Source organism: Epinephelus fuscoguttatus, linkage group LG3 (genome assembly GCF_011397635.1).
Source record: "Epinephelus fuscoguttatus linkage group LG3, E.fuscoguttatus.final_Chr_v1".
NCBI classification, from domain to species: Eukaryota; Metazoa; Chordata; class Actinopteri; order Perciformes; family Serranidae; genus Epinephelus; species Epinephelus fuscoguttatus.
The window spans coordinates 33788058-33808630 of NC_064754.1; the positions used below are offsets into that span (position 1 = coordinate 33788058).

General features: G+C 40.2%; 1 protein-coding gene across 1 annotated transcript in view; it reads left to right on the forward strand.

Annotated features, from left to right (window-relative positions):
* Window positions 1-20573, forward strand: part of tusc3 (tumor suppressor candidate 3) — a 101529-nt gene that overhangs the window by 40029 nt on the left and 40927 nt on the right. The window contains exons 3-6 of the mRNA XM_049572413.1: window positions 4429-4546; window positions 8814-8954; window positions 13442-13582; window positions 13953-14042. Of these exons, the coding sequence (XP_049428370.1) occupies window positions 4429-4546; window positions 8814-8954; window positions 13442-13582; window positions 13953-14042 (490 nt within the window). The remainder of the gene's footprint in view (window positions 1-4428; window positions 4547-8813; window positions 8955-13441; window positions 13583-13952; window positions 14043-20573) is intronic.

A 20573-nucleotide genomic window follows, 5' to 3' on the forward strand; every position in this document is an offset into this window, starting at 1 on the left:
GACTGCTTGATGTTGTATGGTAAATCTAGCTCGCACCATCTGTCTTTGTAAACCAGGTAGTTGACCCATGACCCTTGTGTCTTAAGGTCTCCTACATTAACAGTCACTTGATTAGATAACGTATTTATCATTTATATCAGCACCCCTCCTATGATTGTCACAGTAGTAACACAACCACAGACAAAAATAATGGACCTAGCTATTTTGGGATCACCCATTGGTTTGTGGACTCCCTTTTTGTGTCGAGGTCAGGTCATTTTGGCAGACGCCATCTTGGTTTTTTGGAGCCTGAATTGACCATATTTGGGCATTAGGCTGGTGCTATGGACGAGCTAGGGAGGGGTCTGACTGAGAAGCCAAGGACGCTATCAGCAGACAACCTGACCTGTCACTCAAAGCAGCTCTGCCTTTAGAAATACAGTTTATGGCACTTCCATGTCAGCTCCATTTTTCAGCCCTGGAGGTTGCTGCTAGAACACAACACACAGACAATCATAGTACCCTGTTATTTCTCTGTCATTGTCCTGCTTTTAGATTTAAATTTGCTGTACTGGCATCACTGTAATTACAGACATGATCGCCGGAGCAGGCTTTACAAGGCTCACAGTGTTACTCACACACACTCTTACATCTTCTCACCATTGGCTTTGTGCTTACCCTTGAGACACACACGCACACACTGAATCATTACCGTATCCCCTATCCCGTTTATCTATTTATCTCAGAAGCAATTTTTCACCCTCTTAACAGGAAACTAGGCTGCTTATTTCTATTAAATTGCCTGACACAGTCATTACTATCAACCCACTCTCATTCACCCTTATTCCTTTATTTTTTTATCCCTTTTTTATTTTGTCTGTCCGCTTCTTCTCTAAGTTTGTTGGCTTCTTTCTTCCCATCTCTCTCGCTATCCATTGCTCTGCATTTCCCCAGGCATTCTCTTATTAACATCACGATAGCATCACATCATTAGAAAAAGAAAGTGAGATGGAGAGTTAGATTAAAAGACGGATGTTAGATGGTGACCTGAGTGTCTGCGTTGAAAGAGGCAGTGAAAAAGATGGCTGATCACTGAGGTCCTCACACCAACATCACTCTTGAGCTTTGTCCCAGCTCCATACAACATAGTGATTCAGACTAGGTAATTTGTAAGCAAATCATTGATGGCCAGGATTTTCACCCAGTGCACCGCGATAATGGTCAAGTGACTCAGGGTTGCAAAATAAGACTGAGCTGTCTGAGCTTTCTATGAACAGTCCAGAGACAGGCTAAATCCCAACCCCAAAGCAGAATTTTATGCTGGATAAAACACAAACAGCTAGCTTCGCTCCAACTAGAGAGAAAGCTACTGTAAAGATTTCTTTACGTTGGTTTCACTTACATTAAGCAGGTTGCTCTGGGGTCAGAATGTGTTGATTAATGTGATTCTGTATTATTGTTGCTTGGTAACTGCTAACAGGAAAACAAGAGTTGGGGTAGAGACCTAGGTAACACCTAACACCTTGTGGACTTCATATTTCCTTGCTTATTGTGTTGTTTCTTTGCCTGAGTGTGTTCTTTTTTTCTCATTTATTTAAAGCTTGCAAAAGAGAACACTCTGTCCTTCTCCCTTTGTTTAATTAATTATTCACTTTTATTTTAATTTGTCTCCTTTATTGTAGAAGAAAGTTTATTCTGTTTCATCAAGTGGACATAAAACACAGGCGTGAAAATGACTCGTGGTGAATTAATCTCCAAAAAAGCCAAGGCACACCGTCTGTTGAGGCACAAAAGGTAAAACGCCTTTATTGTAGGTGCAACATAATTAGAGACAAAACCAATGAGTATCGATTATACACAAAACAATCACACCCTCAGTAAAATAAGTACAAGCTTCAGTTTAACACAAGATAATTTTCACAGCCACATCCAGCTCTCTCATTTCACTGTTCTAAATTAATAAACACTATGCTGCAGACAGAAAACAAAATATATATAATATATAATTATACATTATTTACAAAAATACGTGAGGCCAACTGAAAATAAATAAATAAAAAGAATAAAAAAATAAAGTGAAGACATGGCTAAGTAAAGACAAACAGCAGCTCACAGTGAACCTACTGTACAACAATGCATATGGACATATATAATTCATGTTGGAACAAAAATGTCATGCTAAATGATGAAGTATTAATGCTGGGGTTCACAGCAGTCTCTAGCATTTTCGCTACTAGACTTTGAAAAATAAATAATTAAAAAAGTTTTTGTAATTTTTTAATAATTCAAGTCCCTGGCTTGTTGTGCTGGTTAATTTATGTTGCCTTGATGTGACAGATATGGAGACTGTTATTAGACTTAAATGGTTGCTTGTCATGCTCACATACTGTAGGGATGGGCACAGATTAACAGACTGAAAACTGTTTTGCATCACATCATCTTTCATTGCGTTTCTCCTCCATACAAATGTGATTATCAGTTGAAATTATATCAAATAGTTGAGACCGGTTGAGTGTAAGGAACACAGACTGGAAATTCGCAAAAGTGAAAAGTATTGCTGAATTAAAGGGCAACTTTTTAGCCAGCTTTGTATCATAACAATGCGGGTAGTATGTGTGAATGAACTACAGTAAACTTCCCTTTATCTTAGTAGCGCCCAGGTCTCCCTGCTCGTCCCCATCGAAAATCAGCTGGATGATGCATTTCTAGATTTTCGCTGGCTGTAGGGCGGTTGTTGGAACTACAGATATACATTTTCATATGCCCACCATCACAGACACACAAATGATAGAACCTGTATTATGCTCTCAAACTCAGAACAAACTCCAATCTAACAATAAAAGTAGGCAGTGTTGATGAAATGTAAATCAAGCCTATGTTACTGTGGAAAAGGTAAGAGCCTGACATCATGTAAAGCTCATTTGCATGCAGCAAGACAAATGTATAAATTACATTTGAAAAAAGCCAAATGCTTACAGTTGCACATCTTTTCTGCCCTTTGAATAAACAGATATTTAACCCTAAAAAACATGGGTCTATATAATTAAAGTGTCTTGTGGTAAAGGACACACAAAATTGGTTTAACATCTTATGTTCTCACAACAATATTTTGTATTATATTGTTTTTTTTCTTTTGTTTTGCAACATGATGACATTTCTTATAGAGGAAAACTCCTAAAACTCCCATCAGAAAAAAAGAAAAGAAAAGATAAGGACAGTTGTCAGAAAGTAAATCAACAATAAATAACACAGACTCAGGGCAGTTAAACCGTATTTCAGTGACACCTTGACAACTGCAGCAAAGTGGTGTTTACAGACAGAGCTGAGCACCACTGTAATCCCTGACAGTCTGCTGGCCTGAGTTTCAACTTCATCTCCGCTGACTTTTCGAAACGGTAGACACTTCAAAGCGACCATGCTAACATTAGCTCCACAGATAACAATGTAACATCAGCGCACATAACACATCCTGACAGACAATTTCCCACTAATTAAAGCCAACACAAGAGGCAATTGACATAAGACACAATGTCAAAGTGAAGTTTAGCAGCGGAAAAGAGACATATAGCTAGTGCCAGAGACAAGGGGGAGAGAGAGATGATAGAAAAATAGAGACTGCCTCTTGACATTTCTACGATTATCTTGTCATGTAGGAGGACAAGGTGATAGACTGGACAGACCATGGCTGGTTAAAATAACACCTTTAGGTTTGAAAGAAGTAGAAATTAAATGACAATTCAGGCTCTGGGATGAGAGGAATGAAAATGTATCTTGACATGTCATGAATTCAACCAAGGCATGAATAGAGAGACGCTGCCAAAGATGTGATCTGAGTCCCTTTCTTACTCTTGTCATCTTCTTTCTTTGTTCTGACTTTGCATCTTTTTTTCAGTCTCACACCTTCTTCTTCTCTTTGTCCCTTTTGCTTACTTCATCTCTATCTTTACCTTCTATTTTTGAGGTCACTAGCTGTGATTTTTCAGGTGATATTGTCCTCTCTTTTTATACTGCTGTTTGTCTTTTCATGAATAAATGCATTCATTTCATCCCTCGTGCAGTGCCTGTACCCATGGCTTGTCAGAATTAAAATAATACCTTCTATAGGATAAAGAAAAGCAGGTTAGGAAATGGAAACAACCTGAAAAGTTTCAGTCAAACTAAGTATTTGTAAAAATGTACTCAGGGGAAGAAGGACATATTAACAACAAAGTAAACCAGACACCTTCAGTACACATTTTCTCTTTTGGCTACCACAGTATTGGTTCCCTTCTCATACCAATACTTTACCTGCCTCCAGGTTTGCAAACCATTACACAAAATTGGTGTTTGTTGGCATCTGAGAAGGGTTAAGCAGTTCCTTTTAACCTACATGTAATTTATGAGATATATTGATTGTTTGTTTTTGTTTTTGTTTCTCATTCTTCTCTCTGTCTTATTACCATCTCATAGGCAGGCAAATGAGGAGTACCAGGTCCTGGCAAACTCATGGCGTTACTCATCTGCATTTTCCAACAAGCTCTTCTTCACGGTCGTGGACTACGATGAGGGAGCTGACGTTTTCCAGCAGGTAATTACTATTATCAGTCCAAAATATATTCACCCAAACCCATGGCAAGGTGCACCTTGTATGCTTTATTTTTCTCCCTCTGTCCCTTCCTCATCCCTCTGCTTGCACACAACTCCTTTTTTTTCTCTGTGTGAGTCCGTTATCATCACCCACCCATGACTTTTGCGAAACACATTCACAAAGTAGTGTGGAAGTCAGAAAGCTTCAGATTTTGTAAATCCAAATTTTTCCTTTCCCTTTGGTGAGTTATATTTTTTGTGTTTATATAACGGAGCTTAAAGACCTAGAAAAACATATTTGGCACCAAAGGCTAATTGGCATTGTGTTGGTATAGGATTATTTTTAGCATAGTTCTCACCAGAATGCTGAAGGTAGTGGGCTCTGCTTTATTAATAGCTAGAAACAACAAAACTCCCTTTGTTGGTTACTCTGATGAAAAAAATAAGAAAAGAAAAGTCACTGTAAAGGCAAAGTGCTGTTGTTGGGCGATCAGGTTATATCATCACTTGTGAATGTTTGCTGCCACACATGGCCTACAGCCTTTCATACCTCAGCTTCTTCCTATTTTACCCTTCCTTTCTTTCCATCATACTGGCCTTTAACCTTTTCTTCGAATCCTTTCAAACCCTGTTGTTCTTCTTTCTCTACCGTCCTTCCTCTCTCCTTCACTTCCATAAACCAGCTAGCTGACTTCTAATAATACAGGTTCCTTCAGCATTTTAGCAACAGTTCAGCAAATGACCTTACAGAAAACCTTAGAGTAAAAAAAAAAGCACACACTGTACATACACAGTCATACATGCACACAGAAAGACTCGAGGCCACACAACATCCTGCAAAAGCAAAAAGGCATACAAAGACATGCACACAAAGGGTATATACAAACATAAACAAATATACAGTACATGGATAAAGTATTTAATTACTGTTATTCTGTGTAGATAGGCGTATTTTCATAGTCACACTTAATATATTATTCCATAGACAACTTATTTTTACAGGCTCTGCTGTGCAGTGACATTGATGGCAGGAGGTTTTGACGGGGAGGCACAGTTGTTGTTAACTGTGCTGCTGTGGATATACATACATTTATCTTGTGTTGTACCCATGAAACCAAAACGAACACGGTAGCTGGGCTCCCCCACAAACCAGAGACAAAATAAATGATTTAATAAGAAAAACATTGTGTGTTTTTGTACCCTGGTATTAAAGCATTATTCACTTAAGAGATATTTTTGTAACTACAAACTTATGTGCCTTTGTGTTTTTTCCTCTGGTGTGGCTTCTATGATATCAGAAATGCTAGATATTGGGAAAAAAAAAATCTTCAAAACCAGCGAATGGCTGCTGTCTGCAAGCACCTTTACCTAAATACAGAAAAAGATACAAAATACAGAGGTAAATTCCCAGTCGTCCCTCTTTATTCTACACTTTGTACTCTTAGAGCTTTAAATAGCTGTGCTCAGTTAGAAATAGCCTGGTTTTGCTTCTTTTTTCCTTTATCTTGATTTGTTTGAGAGCAATTAATCCAGTGAAGATAGCATTTAAACATGGTCATACATGCTCCTTAAAACATACCTTTTTGTCTTTTCTTCCTGCTTGATATTTTGCTAGCTGTTACTTCTTTTTCCTTTATTGATTTAATTGTTAATTCATGCCCACTGGCTTTCTCGTGACTTCTCTCACACTTTTCCTTCAGGCTTTTTGCTCTCCACAATTCTATCCACATCTGCTCTTGTGATGAAAAATATAGCCCATTGAAGCTTTGTTGAAAGTTAATTTAATTAACATCCTTTTTTTTCTTGTAGTGTTTGCATGTGTTTTGGTATGTCTTTGCATGAATGCACGCTTTTTATTTGTGTTCATGGGCATTTATACATGCATGTGTACGTGTTTACACTTCTGTATGCAAATGCACACATGCACCTAATTCATCATTCATCTCCAACACCTACAGCGTGGCTATTCTATAACGAAGCTCCGAGCTAATGGAGATAAAGAACCTGCATAACAACTCTCCTCTCATTTCTGTCTTCTTCCTTTTCCCCTTTCTCTGCTTATTTCCGTCCTTTTCCCCTCCTCTCCATGTTTCTCCAGGTGTCTTGGGGAAAACAGAAAACAGGAGAGAGTAAACCAGTTGACTTTATTGTTGTTGATAATTGTAGGGAGTCCTGGGATTTGAAGTTAAAGAGGTGTAAAACATGGAGGGAGGGAGAGCGGAAGGAAGAGAAACTTCTACCAGTTGTCTTTATTTAGCTGTGTGTGAGTGTGTATGCATGCGTGTGTGTGTAAGAGAAAACACAGAGAACAGGGTAATGCATTTTGTACAGAACAATGTATTTATGCAAATATAGAATTATTGGAGATGTCCTCTCTATACAATTATTAGCTGTGATAGCCAACACACACCTACTCGCTGTCTTGTAATTAGGTCAATGCACACAGAGAATAACATGATAGAAATACAATACACTAATGTAGATTCTTATATCTAATGATCTGTGAGGGTTATTTCTTGTCTCCACTCTTGTTTCTACACTCTTGTGCCAAGTCATTTGATATCGAGTATCTGCCCAATACAGAGTCAGGACCCAAGACTTTTACTTTCCTACAAAGTACAGCTGCATAGTGAGATTGTAAAGCCAGCCAGATTTGGGAAGGGTGTTTTTGACACAAGAATAAATCTGTATAAAAATATCCTTTGTATCCCAAAATTATTTCTTCTACTATACAGTATATTGGAGCTGCAAAGATTAGTTGACTGATCGATGAGTTGATTGGCAGAATATTGATTGACAACTATTTTTGAAGCAAAAAAAGCCAAGCCAAAAAAAGTTTACTGCCTCTTAGATGTGAGAATTTGATGACTTTCTTGGTCATACATGATAACAAACTGAATATTTTAGGACTGTTGGCCAGCACAAACAGTGGTTCCCAACTGGTACAGCCACGGGGTCCAGATGTCTCCATAATCATTAGATCAAAGTCCACACAGTTTAATATATTCAGCATCACACTTGTTTTTAGCCATTTCGTCAAGCTGGTTTGCTGTCTCTGTCAAGAAGCTGTCCGATAGTCACTCACTCTACAGCAGGAAACGGCACTTTGAAATAAAAACTCTGTGCTGGACATCCACTGTACTTCAAAATGAAGTATGTTTTTTGCAAACTTGGACACGTTTATGAGTCACTTGAGCAATTCACAATAGACACACGACCCACTTTTGGACCATGGCCCACCAGTTGGGAACCACTTGGCTAAAATATACCCTTTAAAGTTGTCACCCTGTGCTCTGGGAAGTCACACAGGGCATATTTCACTGTTTTATTGACAAATCAGTTAATCCATTAATTGAGAAGATAATGAGCTGATAAATCAATTTTGAAAATAATCGTTAGCTACACCCTGGCTGTTTATATTGTCTGAAAGCACAGAGTGACATCTGGAGATAGCTGGAACGAGTGGATAGGATTTGGGCAGCCTCTCTTCATATAAGTGCAAATGCAGTATTGAGCCAACTGCAGCACTTTAAAGGCGTTGTGCACTTGCAGAATGCCACTGATATAGAGGCAGAGTGAGCATCTGCAGCTTTGCTCTGTGATGCTCGCTGTCAGTAAGGATATTCTCATACAAGCTGCTGGCTGAGTTTTAGTTGTATGTGCCACTTTGGGGATCACTCACCAACAAAACTGTGTGTGAATGTTTGGACTAGGTTCCTAATGGCACACTGTTAGAATACATAACTTATCAACAATTATGTCCCAACAGTGATATATATTTTTATTTGTTGGAGTGTCAGCTGGCTGCTGAATGATCTAACAAGTTATAAAAATGTTAATGTGATTGTGATAGGCAGGCAGAAAGAGAATTACATTATTCCAAGCACTAATGAATACATACTTTGGAGAATGAACCAGTTGTTAAATGTGATGATGGAAATATAAACAATAGATATAAGCCCAGACAGTGTCAGACATTGTTAATTAAAAGGATATTTTTAGATAGCTAATATCTGCAGTCAAGAAACAAACAAAAAACAAAGCATGAATTTTAACAATACAAAGGCAGAGAGGTGAGTATTTAGCTAAGATTACTAATGGAGACTGAAAACAGTAAGACATATGATGCTAAGCGAGCCCCAACATCAATCTGTTGCTGAAGATATTATGACTGATGATGTGTCTTTATCTGTTACTTAGTATGCCTGACGTGTCAGAGGTGACATTAACTCGACATCCCCCACCACTGTTTTCCTCTTTCTCTCTAGTTGAACATGAACAGCGCCCCAACCTTCATGCATTTCCCAGCGAAGGGGAAGCCCAAGAGAGCTGATACGTTTGACCTGCAAAGGATTGGCTTTGCTTCAGAGCAGCTGGCCAAGTGGATTGCAGACCGCACAGATGTTCAGGTACCACACACACATACACATTCACACATGGTCATTTGCAAGAAATGTGCCTACATTTGCAAAAGAATGTAGTGTTGGTACATACAACCCCAATACAGGGGACAATTCAGTGTGGTGCTTTGTTGTGAGGTGTTGATCTTGCATAAAAAAATTATACTTCTTATTTAAATCAGTTTTAATATTGCTTCCTTGAAAGTTCCCATTACTAATAGATGGATTTACAAGGTATTTAGCATTTGCATTAGAAAAGCTTTATCGCTAAAATGTATTTTAATGCTATAATCCCTAAAAATAAATGCATTAATAAAGTTTTGAAATGGGTTTGCTTTGCTTTTGCACCACAAACTGCAGTTAATTCTGCCTCAAGGTGGTCAGAGACCCTAAAGGAGTCTTGTAGGATTGTTTAGTGCAAGCCTTTGATTGAACTCTCCAACGTGCTAAATTGGTGGAGCACTTTTTTAACAAACCAATCCAGACAGGCAAACAGGTTTTTTTTGTTTGCACCAAACAGGTTATGTCTGAAGACATCTTTAATCTTTGCAAGGGCGGATGTAATGTTGCCTGTGTCATAGGGACAGGGTGTTACACATGCAGTGGGCGTGACTTGCCCTTGCTTGGAGGCACTTAAGTTGTTGGCACCTGAGAGATCAAACCTTCGACCGTCTGACTACACTTTCTTCTTCCCCGAGCAACCTGTCAGCCAAGTACTGGTGGACAGAGTCCAAGCATCCTGCTGACATCCGGTTGATGGATCTAGATTCAAAAAGCTGCCTTTCACTGAAGGCGATGGGGAGCACTTACACTAAGTGCTAGCTTTCAGGCACTTCAATGTGACTTTACCGCATGAATTAGGAACAGAACAGAAAAGGAAAAAAATAAAAAGGACAGACATTTGATCGAAAAAACGGTGAGATGAATACATTCGTGGGATGGAGAAACTCAAATGAAATCAGTGTAGAGAAGCCTATAATGTCCAAAGTGACAATAAGGATAGATGGGGAATGTGGAGGAGCTTATACAAACAGTCATCAGCTATTAGTTCTTGCTGTAATTTTCTGTTCTGTTCAGTTTTACAGAGATAAACTTCGACTGACTAAATGTATTACATGGTCATATGCACTATTAGAGTTCACTGTATTTTTAAATGTTTTCTCCAACTACAATTAAAACATAATAACTAAAATTTAATAGTGCTGTTGTTAAATAATTATAAAACAAGCCTATTATTGCTAAAAAAAATTTAAAATAAGTCTGTAAGTAAAGCACCATTGCTACTTTGTTCCACTGTATGTCCTTTGTGTATTTGGAAGAGATGCATCTTTACATGTGTCACAGTCTCATATTTTTCTCATACACACATGCTAGGTCCCAAGCTAGGCTGTAGACTCGTATAGTTTGGCAGAGCTTTGAACTATATCTCATTTTCTTTCTCTCTTTCTCCCTGAATTATGCATACTAAGGTTTTAATTCAATAACACTTAGCAGCAGCAGATGGCACCCACATTTTCATCGGTGACATAATCAGTGTTGGTGACACATAAGCGTTCTGTCTATTGGAACATTTTACCCTTGCATCTGTTAATAGCATACACAGCATGTTGTCAGTTTGGCTTTATGGCCACACACACACACACACACACACACACACACACACGCACACACAGGAAGAGAAAAAGAACGAGAAACATACTGAAGTAACAAAAGAGCGGTTTTCACTGAATGACCTGGACAATGGTTGTTAAAGTTAATATAATTCTGCAGAGCTGTTCCAGAGAGGCACATTTTTTAGTTTTATTTTTTATTGTTTTTTTAATATAATTATTTTATACCTTATTAAATGTTGTTCCACCTCATTTTTATTAAGTTTTGAGAGCCTTCCCATTGTGCTGCAGCTTACCACTGATTAAATATATTCCAACTGGGAAACAGTTTTGAAAACATTTGACAAATCTCATTTTTGAAAACAGGAAGAAGGATGTCTGTATATACAACTTATTAAAAAGGGGCTGCAAACCAAGCTTTTCATTATGTTTTTATTGAAATGACCACTTGCTTGAGGATAGGGGTGTAGCGGTCCACAAAATTCACGTTTCGTTCAATTTGTTTTCCCACTGATGTGACCTACTGTCATGTAGCAGATGCAACATGCTGTGGTTTTATTACCCACCGCTCTCTTGCCATCGTTCTCATAATGCACAGCAAAACCAAAGTGGCTCTCAACATCAGTCCTGTAGGTTATTAGAGGATCTTCTATTTCTGGTAATGGCCCACATTGCAGTGAGCTGGCTTAGAACTCCTCACTGGAATAGAATTTATTGGTTTTGGGATGGGAGGGGCAGACAGGATGTTGCCCGTTGCGTTGTGTAGGCTGGCGTCTTGAGTGCAGTGGCAATGAGAAAACTGTTTTCCCACAATTCAAGCTGTGTTTTTTATTATCCAAATTGTAGGGTTAGAATGAGAATCATTCTGTTTGTAATCAAAAGCTGTGTACCGTTACACCGCTATTTAAGGGTCAGTGACCAGGACTGTGCGATATACCGACTCCGTAAGATATATTGATGTATTTTCAAGCAAGACATATATTTAGACCACACTGTTTATCGATATTGGGTCAAGTTGTGTTCCATAACATATACCAGTGTGCATCTCTCCTCTCTCACACTAAGTTCTCCAGCAAGAGAAACACAGTGCTGCTACACTGTTTAATCTGTCTATTAACATAGCATCGGACCAGTGCGACATCGGTCTATAAGTTCCATGTGCTGCACTAAATCAGTCTGTGAGATGAATGAAATTACCGCAGCAGCACACGTACAAGTCTTTGGGCCGTTTCCACTGTCACTTTTGGTGGCACCGAGCCATGCTGCGGCGATTTGCGTTTCCATTATCAGTTAAGACGCACCGTCCCACGGCAAGCTGCGCCATAGATGGACCCTCTCCAAAGTAGGTCCGAAAGCCAGTCCGCCCGCCCTCAAGCGGGTAGTGGTGACTTCTAGCCAACCACAGAGCCAACACTGGATGCCCCCAGCTTCTCCCCCTCAAACAAGTGTGTGTGTGTTTGGAGACTCTACTCACCTCTGTCTTCAGGAGACCAGAGAGGAAGGTTTTTAGAGACCATTCAAAGGTTTTTAGAAGTCTCTGTGTATTCAGCTCTCAGTACGTTTGTAGCTTCTAACTAAATCTCTGTAGTTTGGAGTTCAGTTTCTCTCCTGCGTCTCTAGCTTGCAACTGAACATGTAGCCCGTTTTGTAGAGAATACCAAGATATATATATATCACGTATCGCCATTCAGCCTGAAAATACTGAGATCTGAATTTTTGTCCATATCGCCCAGCCCTAATAATAACCACTTCCAGGGTTCAGTTTCAGGATAGGGACATTACAGAAGTATCATTTCTTTACTTGTTTTAAAACTATGCAATGGGATTTTCCATTGTTTGAGCCATCTTTTCAAGATGTCTTTTACAGAAGGGTGTAGAAACAGATTGAATCAATCATTAGTGGTATTTGATTTGACAACCTAAAGATAAAATGGTACTGAATTTGCTCATGAGCCCACAGTTGCCACATTTTAAACTTAGAGCACTCATATCTCAAACTCACTCTGAGAAAGTGGTTCATGCATTCATCTCAAGCATGTTGGGTAACGCTCTATTTGCAGGATTATCCAAAGAATCAATCAGAAGAGTGCAAGTAATTCAAAATGCAGTCGTTATACTGTATATTGTTTGTCAATGTGAAGTTCTTTGAGTTCATGTGTCATTAAATGTGTTGTATAAATAAAATTGCCATTTGACATTTTTTCACAGGTTCAAGGTTAGAGTCTTTGTTGAACACCTAGCTTTGTGAATTAGAATTTTGTAAACAGCTTTGATATTTGACATTTTCAAAATGACTTTCTAACAGTCAGGGTGAGGAAAGTTTATTTAAAATACAAAACTAAACATTTAGAATGAATGAATAAATAAACTCAGCAGATATATTGAATAGATTTGAAAATGAATGGCTGAATGGCTTTTCAGGAGTTAAGGTTAAAGGATGTTCTTTTAACAATATTCACTGCACTAAGAAATAATAATTGTATACATTTATACAGTTGTACTAGCCTGACCATATCATAAATGGGAGTTCGTCTGGAACCTCTTGTCATTAAAATGCCTCTGGACACAATTGAAAAAAGTACAACCAGTCAAAGCAACAAACTATGTAGCGCTGAACGGGGGTTGCAGTTTTTCCAATCAGAATTTGAAAATAGTACTTAACAGAAAGTTCCACATCAGCTGCAGCCATCTTGATTGTTTTGGAAAATGCATCAAAGGCGCTCCTTTTATCTAGGCTAGCTTTACGCTCTGCCATAGTATCCCTGGTGTGAAGGAGTACAAGCCAAAAATGGCGATGTAACATGTTTTGCATACAGTGCGAAGCCTCTGTAGGTTGTCAGTCATCATCTGAAATACACCATAAATATGCTTTCTTTCTCTCGCCAGATCCGTGTCTTCCGTCCTCCGAATTATTCGGGGACTATCGCTCTGGCTCTGTTAGTGTCTTTGGTTGGCGGTCTGCTGTATCTGAGGAGGAACAACTTGGAATTCATATACAACAAGACTGGATGGGCCATGGCTGCACTGGTATGATGCACAAATATACACACACACACACACACACTTTTGATTTTAGGTGGAAACCTTTTAATCCACTGTGAGAAGTTAAATATATGTTCTGCCAAAAATATCTGCCTTCATAAGCCAGGGACATGCTGTAAGTCAAGTGAAACCGCTCTGGAAATAAATTGAGTTCAGTAATCTCACCTCATTAGTGGAATTTTCTGCCCGTTTTAACAACACTTTAATTTTTATGTCTCTGAGTCATATATTGAGAAGGAACAATTTCACACACACTGTTAAAAATCGTGATAATAATACTTGTATTTTCACGCCAATAATGGTTTATTCACGCTCTCTCCTATCTGTCTTTGTCCCTCTCACTGTCTCTCTCTAGTGTGTAGTTTTTGCCATGACATCTGGTCAGATGTGGAATCACATCAGAGGTCCTCCCTACGCCCACAAAAACCCCCAGAATGGACAAGTGGTATGAGTCACATTTTTACTGTCTATATACCAATGCATTTATTCATCTATCCATTTTGTTCCTCTCATTCCTTCTTTTCTGTCTCTTCACTTTATCCAACCTTCCATTTCTTTGTTGCCCTCCTTTTATTCTCCTCTCGTTAACCTCCTTCCCTGCCTTTCTTTCCTTGTTCCTTGGTTGCTGTCCTTTTTCCGTCTTTCTTCCTTCCTTTCTGTCATTCTTTTTTCCTTTACAGTTAGTATGAGTGTTTTCAGCAAAAACAATAGTGTAAGAGTTAAAGGGATAGTGCACCAAAAAATGAAAATTCAGCCATTATCTACTCACCTATATGCCGACGGAGGCCCTGGTGAAGTTTTAGAGTGCTCACATCCCTTGCGGAGATTGGCGGGTGGAGCGGCTAGCACACCTAATGGTAGACAGCGCCCCAGACTAACGTCCAAGAACACAAAATTGAATCCACAAAGTATCTTCATACTGGTCATCCATAGTGATCCAAGTGTGCTGCAGCCGCGACATAAAAAGTTTTTTTTTTTAAAGATATTTTTTGGGGTTTTTTATTCTTTAATGTATAGGACAGACAAGCGTGAAGGGGGAAGAGAGAGAGGGAGTGACATGCAGCAAAGGGCCACAGGCTGGAGTCGAATCCAGGCCGCTGCGGCAACAGCCTTGTACATGGGGCGCCTGCTCTGCCAATAAGCCTCTGGCGCCCCGGCTCAGGTGACGTTTTAGAGTCCTCACAACACTTGCGGAGATCCCAGGGAAGAGAGGGGGTAGCAACACAACTCCACCTAATGTAGGCTGACGGCGCCCCAGATTCAAATGCCCAAAAACACATAATTGAAACCACAAAATATCTCCATACTGCTTGTCCGTAGTGATCCAAGTGTCCTGAAGCCGTGACCTGAAAAGTTGTTTGAAAAAATGTCATTTGCTGTGCTTTCACTGGTCTCGCACAAGCGTGCACAAGTGAGCGCGGTGCACAGAGAGGCAGTCAGAGCTGCAGGCTACAGTCAGGCTATAAACAGAGTTCAAATGACGTTTTTCCAAACAACTTTTTATGTTGGGCTTCAGGACACTTGGATCACTACGGACGAGCAGCATGCAGATATTTTGTGGTTTCAATTATGTGTTTTTGGGCGTTTGAATCTGGGGCGCCGTAAGCCTCCATTAGGTGGAGTTGTGTTGCTTCCCCCTCTCCCCTGGGATCTCCGCAAGTGATGTGAGGACTCTAAAACTTCTCCTGAGCCTCCCTTGGCGTATGGGTGAGTAGATAATGGCTGAATTTTCATTTTTGGATGCACTATCCCTTTAAGATAAATCAGTTTTACAGTGAGGCAAGTGAGGCTGTATTACATTAACGATAGGAACATCTGTAAGGCTGTTGGCCCCTGTACCATTACCACCTACTAACAGGTCAGCGCCGGGACAGTGTGTGTGTGAGTGGACAGCTGGGAGCAGTCATTGTGTGTTAATACCACCTTAGAGACATGTCAGAGTCATCTTGGACCAAGCAGAGATGGGTTGGGGGCAGAGAAAGTTTTTCCATTTCTGGAGGTATAGAATGAATGAAATTTGCCTTTAAATGTGATAATGTGCCTGCAATAAGAGATCGTCTCATACATGACATATGCATTGCACACAAAGCTTTCCACAGCGACACAGACCCCAGGTACACAAAGCAGTGTTGTTGTTTTAGGAAATAGTCAATTCAGCTCATGCAGAGACTGAAAAGGATTGGTATTCCCTGTAGCCAGCACTCCTAGAGACTACACACAAACACACTACAGAGAGGAGTGCACAAACACACTCTCATAAAGTCAAAAGAAAAGAAAATAACTAAAAAAACTTCCCTCTTGCCCCTTCCCATCTTCTATTCCATACGGTATGCTCCCTCTCTCTTGTTCTGTGTAAAAGGCACTCTATTTGTCAGGCTCTGTTGGCTCTGTGTCATTTTTCAGTCTGTTTGACAACAAATAGGTTACACCCTCATCCTATGTGTAGCTCTCAACTGTAGCTCCCAGCCGTCACCCCATCTTTCTCTTTCCCTGTTATTTCCCTATCTCTCCACTCCACTCTCTTTGCCACTTACTTTGCCTCTGAAGCACTTTTATTCTGCCAGGACAAGCATCTACAAGCAGAGATGCTGCTATTGTTGGAGATGGAAATTCTGGCTACTTAAATCCTAATTGATTTTCAAACCGCTTGGCATTGCATCCATGACAAGCTTCACTTTTTTAGTCTCGCAATATTGTCACATAATACAGTTTGACAAAGAATAGCTATCGCACTCTTCAGGATATATCCGAGAATATCCTGCCTACTCCTGATATCACTGATGTCACAACTAGGGCTGGTTGGCACAACAACAGATATATAATAAATGTTTGATAATTGTCGATGTAATTAAGCCAAGATAAACTGATAGAGGGGGGCACTGATGCCCCTTAAACACCAGTTACCACCTGCAATTAAACAGAAGAAGAAGACGAAACCAGACACTGCCATTAGAGCAACATTCAACATGCTCATTAAGTTATTTTTTGTATGATTTTTTTGACCATGAACGACAGAGGCTGGGCTACCGATAATTAAATTTGCCACATGATGTTAGCTACAGTAGCTGCATCAGTAGTTGACTCATCTAATGGTGAGTTAGCAAGTTAATATCAGCATAGCTTACGTTACTTGAGGCTGTTTCATTAGAATAAAATTACCTGATGTTAATATACATAATGAGAATACATTTCCTTGTATGTGAACATGATATCTGCCATGTTAGATAGATTGTTGTTTTGAATTATGGCATGGTCTGGGTGAATACTTTACACTGATTGGCTGCAGCATCAGCCTGTATCTAATATGAGTAACCATAGCTACAGCGATGCTTTCAAAGTCTCCATTTACAATTATTTTGCAATACTGAGTGCAGTCCTTCAACACCTCATTCTTTGAACACCACAGGATGGTGACTGCAACACACAAGCTTCAACCCTCTGAACTTACTGTGCTTTCTACCACATCAGCAACCATCTCACATCCAGCTCTCTTCCTCAGGCTGCAGCTGACAGAATGTTACACACGGTTTTTCATTTGTCCATAAAAGTTCATTTAGGGACAATGACAGGGCTGGAGGCCGAGTTAGTTTTGCTGTTAAACATTCTGTCAAATTTTATTGTTTGTTTTATTGTTTGTCTGTTTGTCAACCGTTTGCATTGATATTGACTTTGAATCTTGCTAGCATTATGTTAGCTTTATGGGCTCTAGTTACGCAGACCGGGCGCGGCGGGGGCGCAGTGCACCTGCGCTTCGCCAACTGGGTATGGCCAGGCGGATTTTGTAAGTTTGGCACACCGTGCGCCTGGCGCAGCTACCCCTCTTTCCCACCTCTGTCCCGCCTACCGGCGCAAGTCAGAAAGAGGGAGGAGAGAAGGCGTGGAGTGGGTTTTTACACACATCACACCAATCAAATGAGCCCCTCTCCTCACCCATAAATGCGCCGCGCGAAGGCGTAATGAGAGTTTACTCAATTCACCATAGCAGAAGAGAGCAGCAGCGTCAGATGGCCAAACTTCTCCCAGGAGGAAACTGATGTTTTGGTCCGGGAGGTCTGCTCGCAGTGTCCGAATATGCGGAACTGCGAGCAGACCTCCACGGGCTGGTGATGCAAAGGTAGCCTGGGAGGAGGTCACCACAATTGTAAATCAATGTTGTGTTTCACTCGTGCGCGCGTGCGCTCTCTCTTTCTCTCTTGCAGTCTCACTCTGTTTCTTTTCTTTTGACTTTTCTAAGATGACAGATGCTGAATATATACTCCCTATCTGATGCTGTGGCTGTTTGTGGTTGGCTGAGAGGGGTGTGACCTCATTAGTTTGCAGCTCAAATCAGGTTCGGTTTCCATTACGCGTGCCAAATGTGCCAAACAGTGCCAGCCCCCTTTGATCTGACATCAGATGTGACGGGACAGTCGGTATAGAGATACATTTATGTGCTGATTGCAGATAGTTGCATTGAATAGTGTTTTTTTGGCTATTTATTACATTGTTAATGTGCCTGATATTCTGGAAACCTGCCTGTGAGGCTTTGGTGACATGTGCACACTGTCCGCCGGTCAGCCAAACTTCGGCTTACACCGGCTGTGCTCCCCATGTGCTGACAGTAGACCTGGTTTCAGATGGCGAGCTTTTAGCGCACCTTCGGCAAAGCCTTTTGGCACAAAACTGTCACTGCGCCAACCTGGATCTGTCAGCACCTCCCCCTGCTGCACCGCCACAGCCATCTCAGCACACCTCGGTCTGCCAAACTACCAAACTGAGCGTGCCTCAGGTTGCGCTGCTCGAAACTAGCTCTGCGCGGGGTTCGCCACCCTGCGCCACCTGCACTGCGCCGGGAAACTAGAGTCCTATGACTCATTGTGGGACAAAGGGTTCTATAAGCTAAGCAGACAAGTGATATCTTCCATGGCCAAGTTGTATCTCAGGGTTGTTCTATTAACTGGAGCAGTGGACAATGTTCCCATTGCATAACACCCTTGGGTTTGGTAATGATTGCTCCAGGTAAACCCACAGGTGTTACCAGGGACACCGAGTTATGGTTTGTAAAAAAAAACATTCTGACTGCAAGATGCATGAAAACATAAATGAATGGTCTTAATTTGTTTTCTTTGGCAAGTAAGCCTGGTAGAAGTGGGGTAATGGTGTCCATTATTAGGAATTATGATCGCATGCTACTTCACGACATCATCAAAGTCCATCTTTTGTTCTTGTTTTGATTGAGGAACAGCAGAAATGACATATAGTTTAAACCTTGCACAGAAAATACTGACCACAGGTGAGGTTTTTCTTTTGTCTATTTATTTTGTTGTCTGTTTGAAGAGTTTGACGTGCTGTTGACCAGAGTTAAGATTTCTTTGTCTGTTTATTGATTTATTTATTGACATTCTCTTGAATCTACCTCAGATTTATGAACATTTTTTAATGTAACATTTTTGGCCATATCACCCAGCCCTAAGACCTTTAATTATCGATGCAACAACTTAGTATTCACTCTGTTTTCCTTTGTTATTTGCAGTTAGTCTCCAGTCACCTCAGGACCTTTTTCTGGACTGTTATAACTGCAGACTTGCAACTTTTGTCCTTTGTTTTATTCTTTCTGGTCTTAGCGCTCTTTGCATCCTTGAATTCCTGTATTCATAATGACTCCCTTTTCCATTTGCCGCTTCCTCCATTCTTTACTTCTTTACTTCTTTTACTGCATTCACTGTGTCCTTCCTCTCTCTGCTCATCAGTGAATTCTCTCTACCCCCCCCCCCCCCCCCCCTTCTCCCTCTCTCTTTCACATCTGTTTCTGTCCTCACACAACGGCATAGTCTTCGTAAGAATGAAGTGCAGTCAGCTAGTTTGAAACATTCCTACCTGCCTTCCGCTCGTGTCCTCTCTTCCTCTCTTGTTCTTGGCTTTGTATGAGCTGAGCAGAGCGATGAGGGCGGCATTAAAGCTTTTGACATAGTGAAGTGTTGAAACAGCATTTTAGATAAAGACAGAAATTAATTCCCTAACTGTGGGGAGCAGTAGCCATAGGCATCTGATTCAAATGCAAAGGTGAGCAGGTCATAAAAGATTTATTACTGAGCATGCAGAAAACAAATTATACCAGTTAGGAGCAGAAAGGATGAAGAACTGACAGAGGGCCCATTGTGTGGCCTGTTGCAGCTGGGAGACCACAAGTTTACCCAGAAAGTTCAAGTTTTATAGTTTGGGATTTTAGCAAACTGCAGAGGCGGCTTCTGAAACAAGTGTAGGTGTCCAGAGTATGATCAAATGTCATATCAAATCAGACAATTCTGCTTTTATCTGTGTAAAAGCACTGCATGCTGTATTCCTAATGAAAGGGGATATGTTATCTTAGTGACAAGCTGCAAACATACCGTTGTCCATATTGGAAGCACTGTCTAGGAGTCCCATGACTAATGGTATCCATTCTCAAAATAACAGACGTTACCACCTTCAGTACCAATCAGCTGCCTATATATTAAACAACACCATTTCAAGATATAAAAGTCATGCTCTCTTTTAATATATGTTTCAGGTGGGAGATAAAATGGGAATGTAGGTGCCTGCCATGACATTCACTGCATTTTATTGTTATACTGTAATTAAATTGGCCTTTGCAACACTATGCAGTATGAGCTTTTGAAATGATATGCACAATCTAGAGTATGGATCCAGGCTCATTATGGCAATAGACAACATCGTATCCCAGAAGCATGTGGCCTGCTAGATAGCCACTTTAGCTTTGTATGTTTGCACAAGAAACAGCAAAGCCAAACGCATAAAATCCTATGAAATCATATAGTTTCATGACAACTACTTGCTTTGCTTTTCATTACATTAAACCAAAAAAAAGGTGCTTATTGCATTTTAAATGTATGCCTATTTTATTCTTCTTATGGTTGTTTACATGACTTACCTCCAATACAATACATCACACTTGGGCTGGGCAATATGGAGAAAATATCATGATATATTACAACAA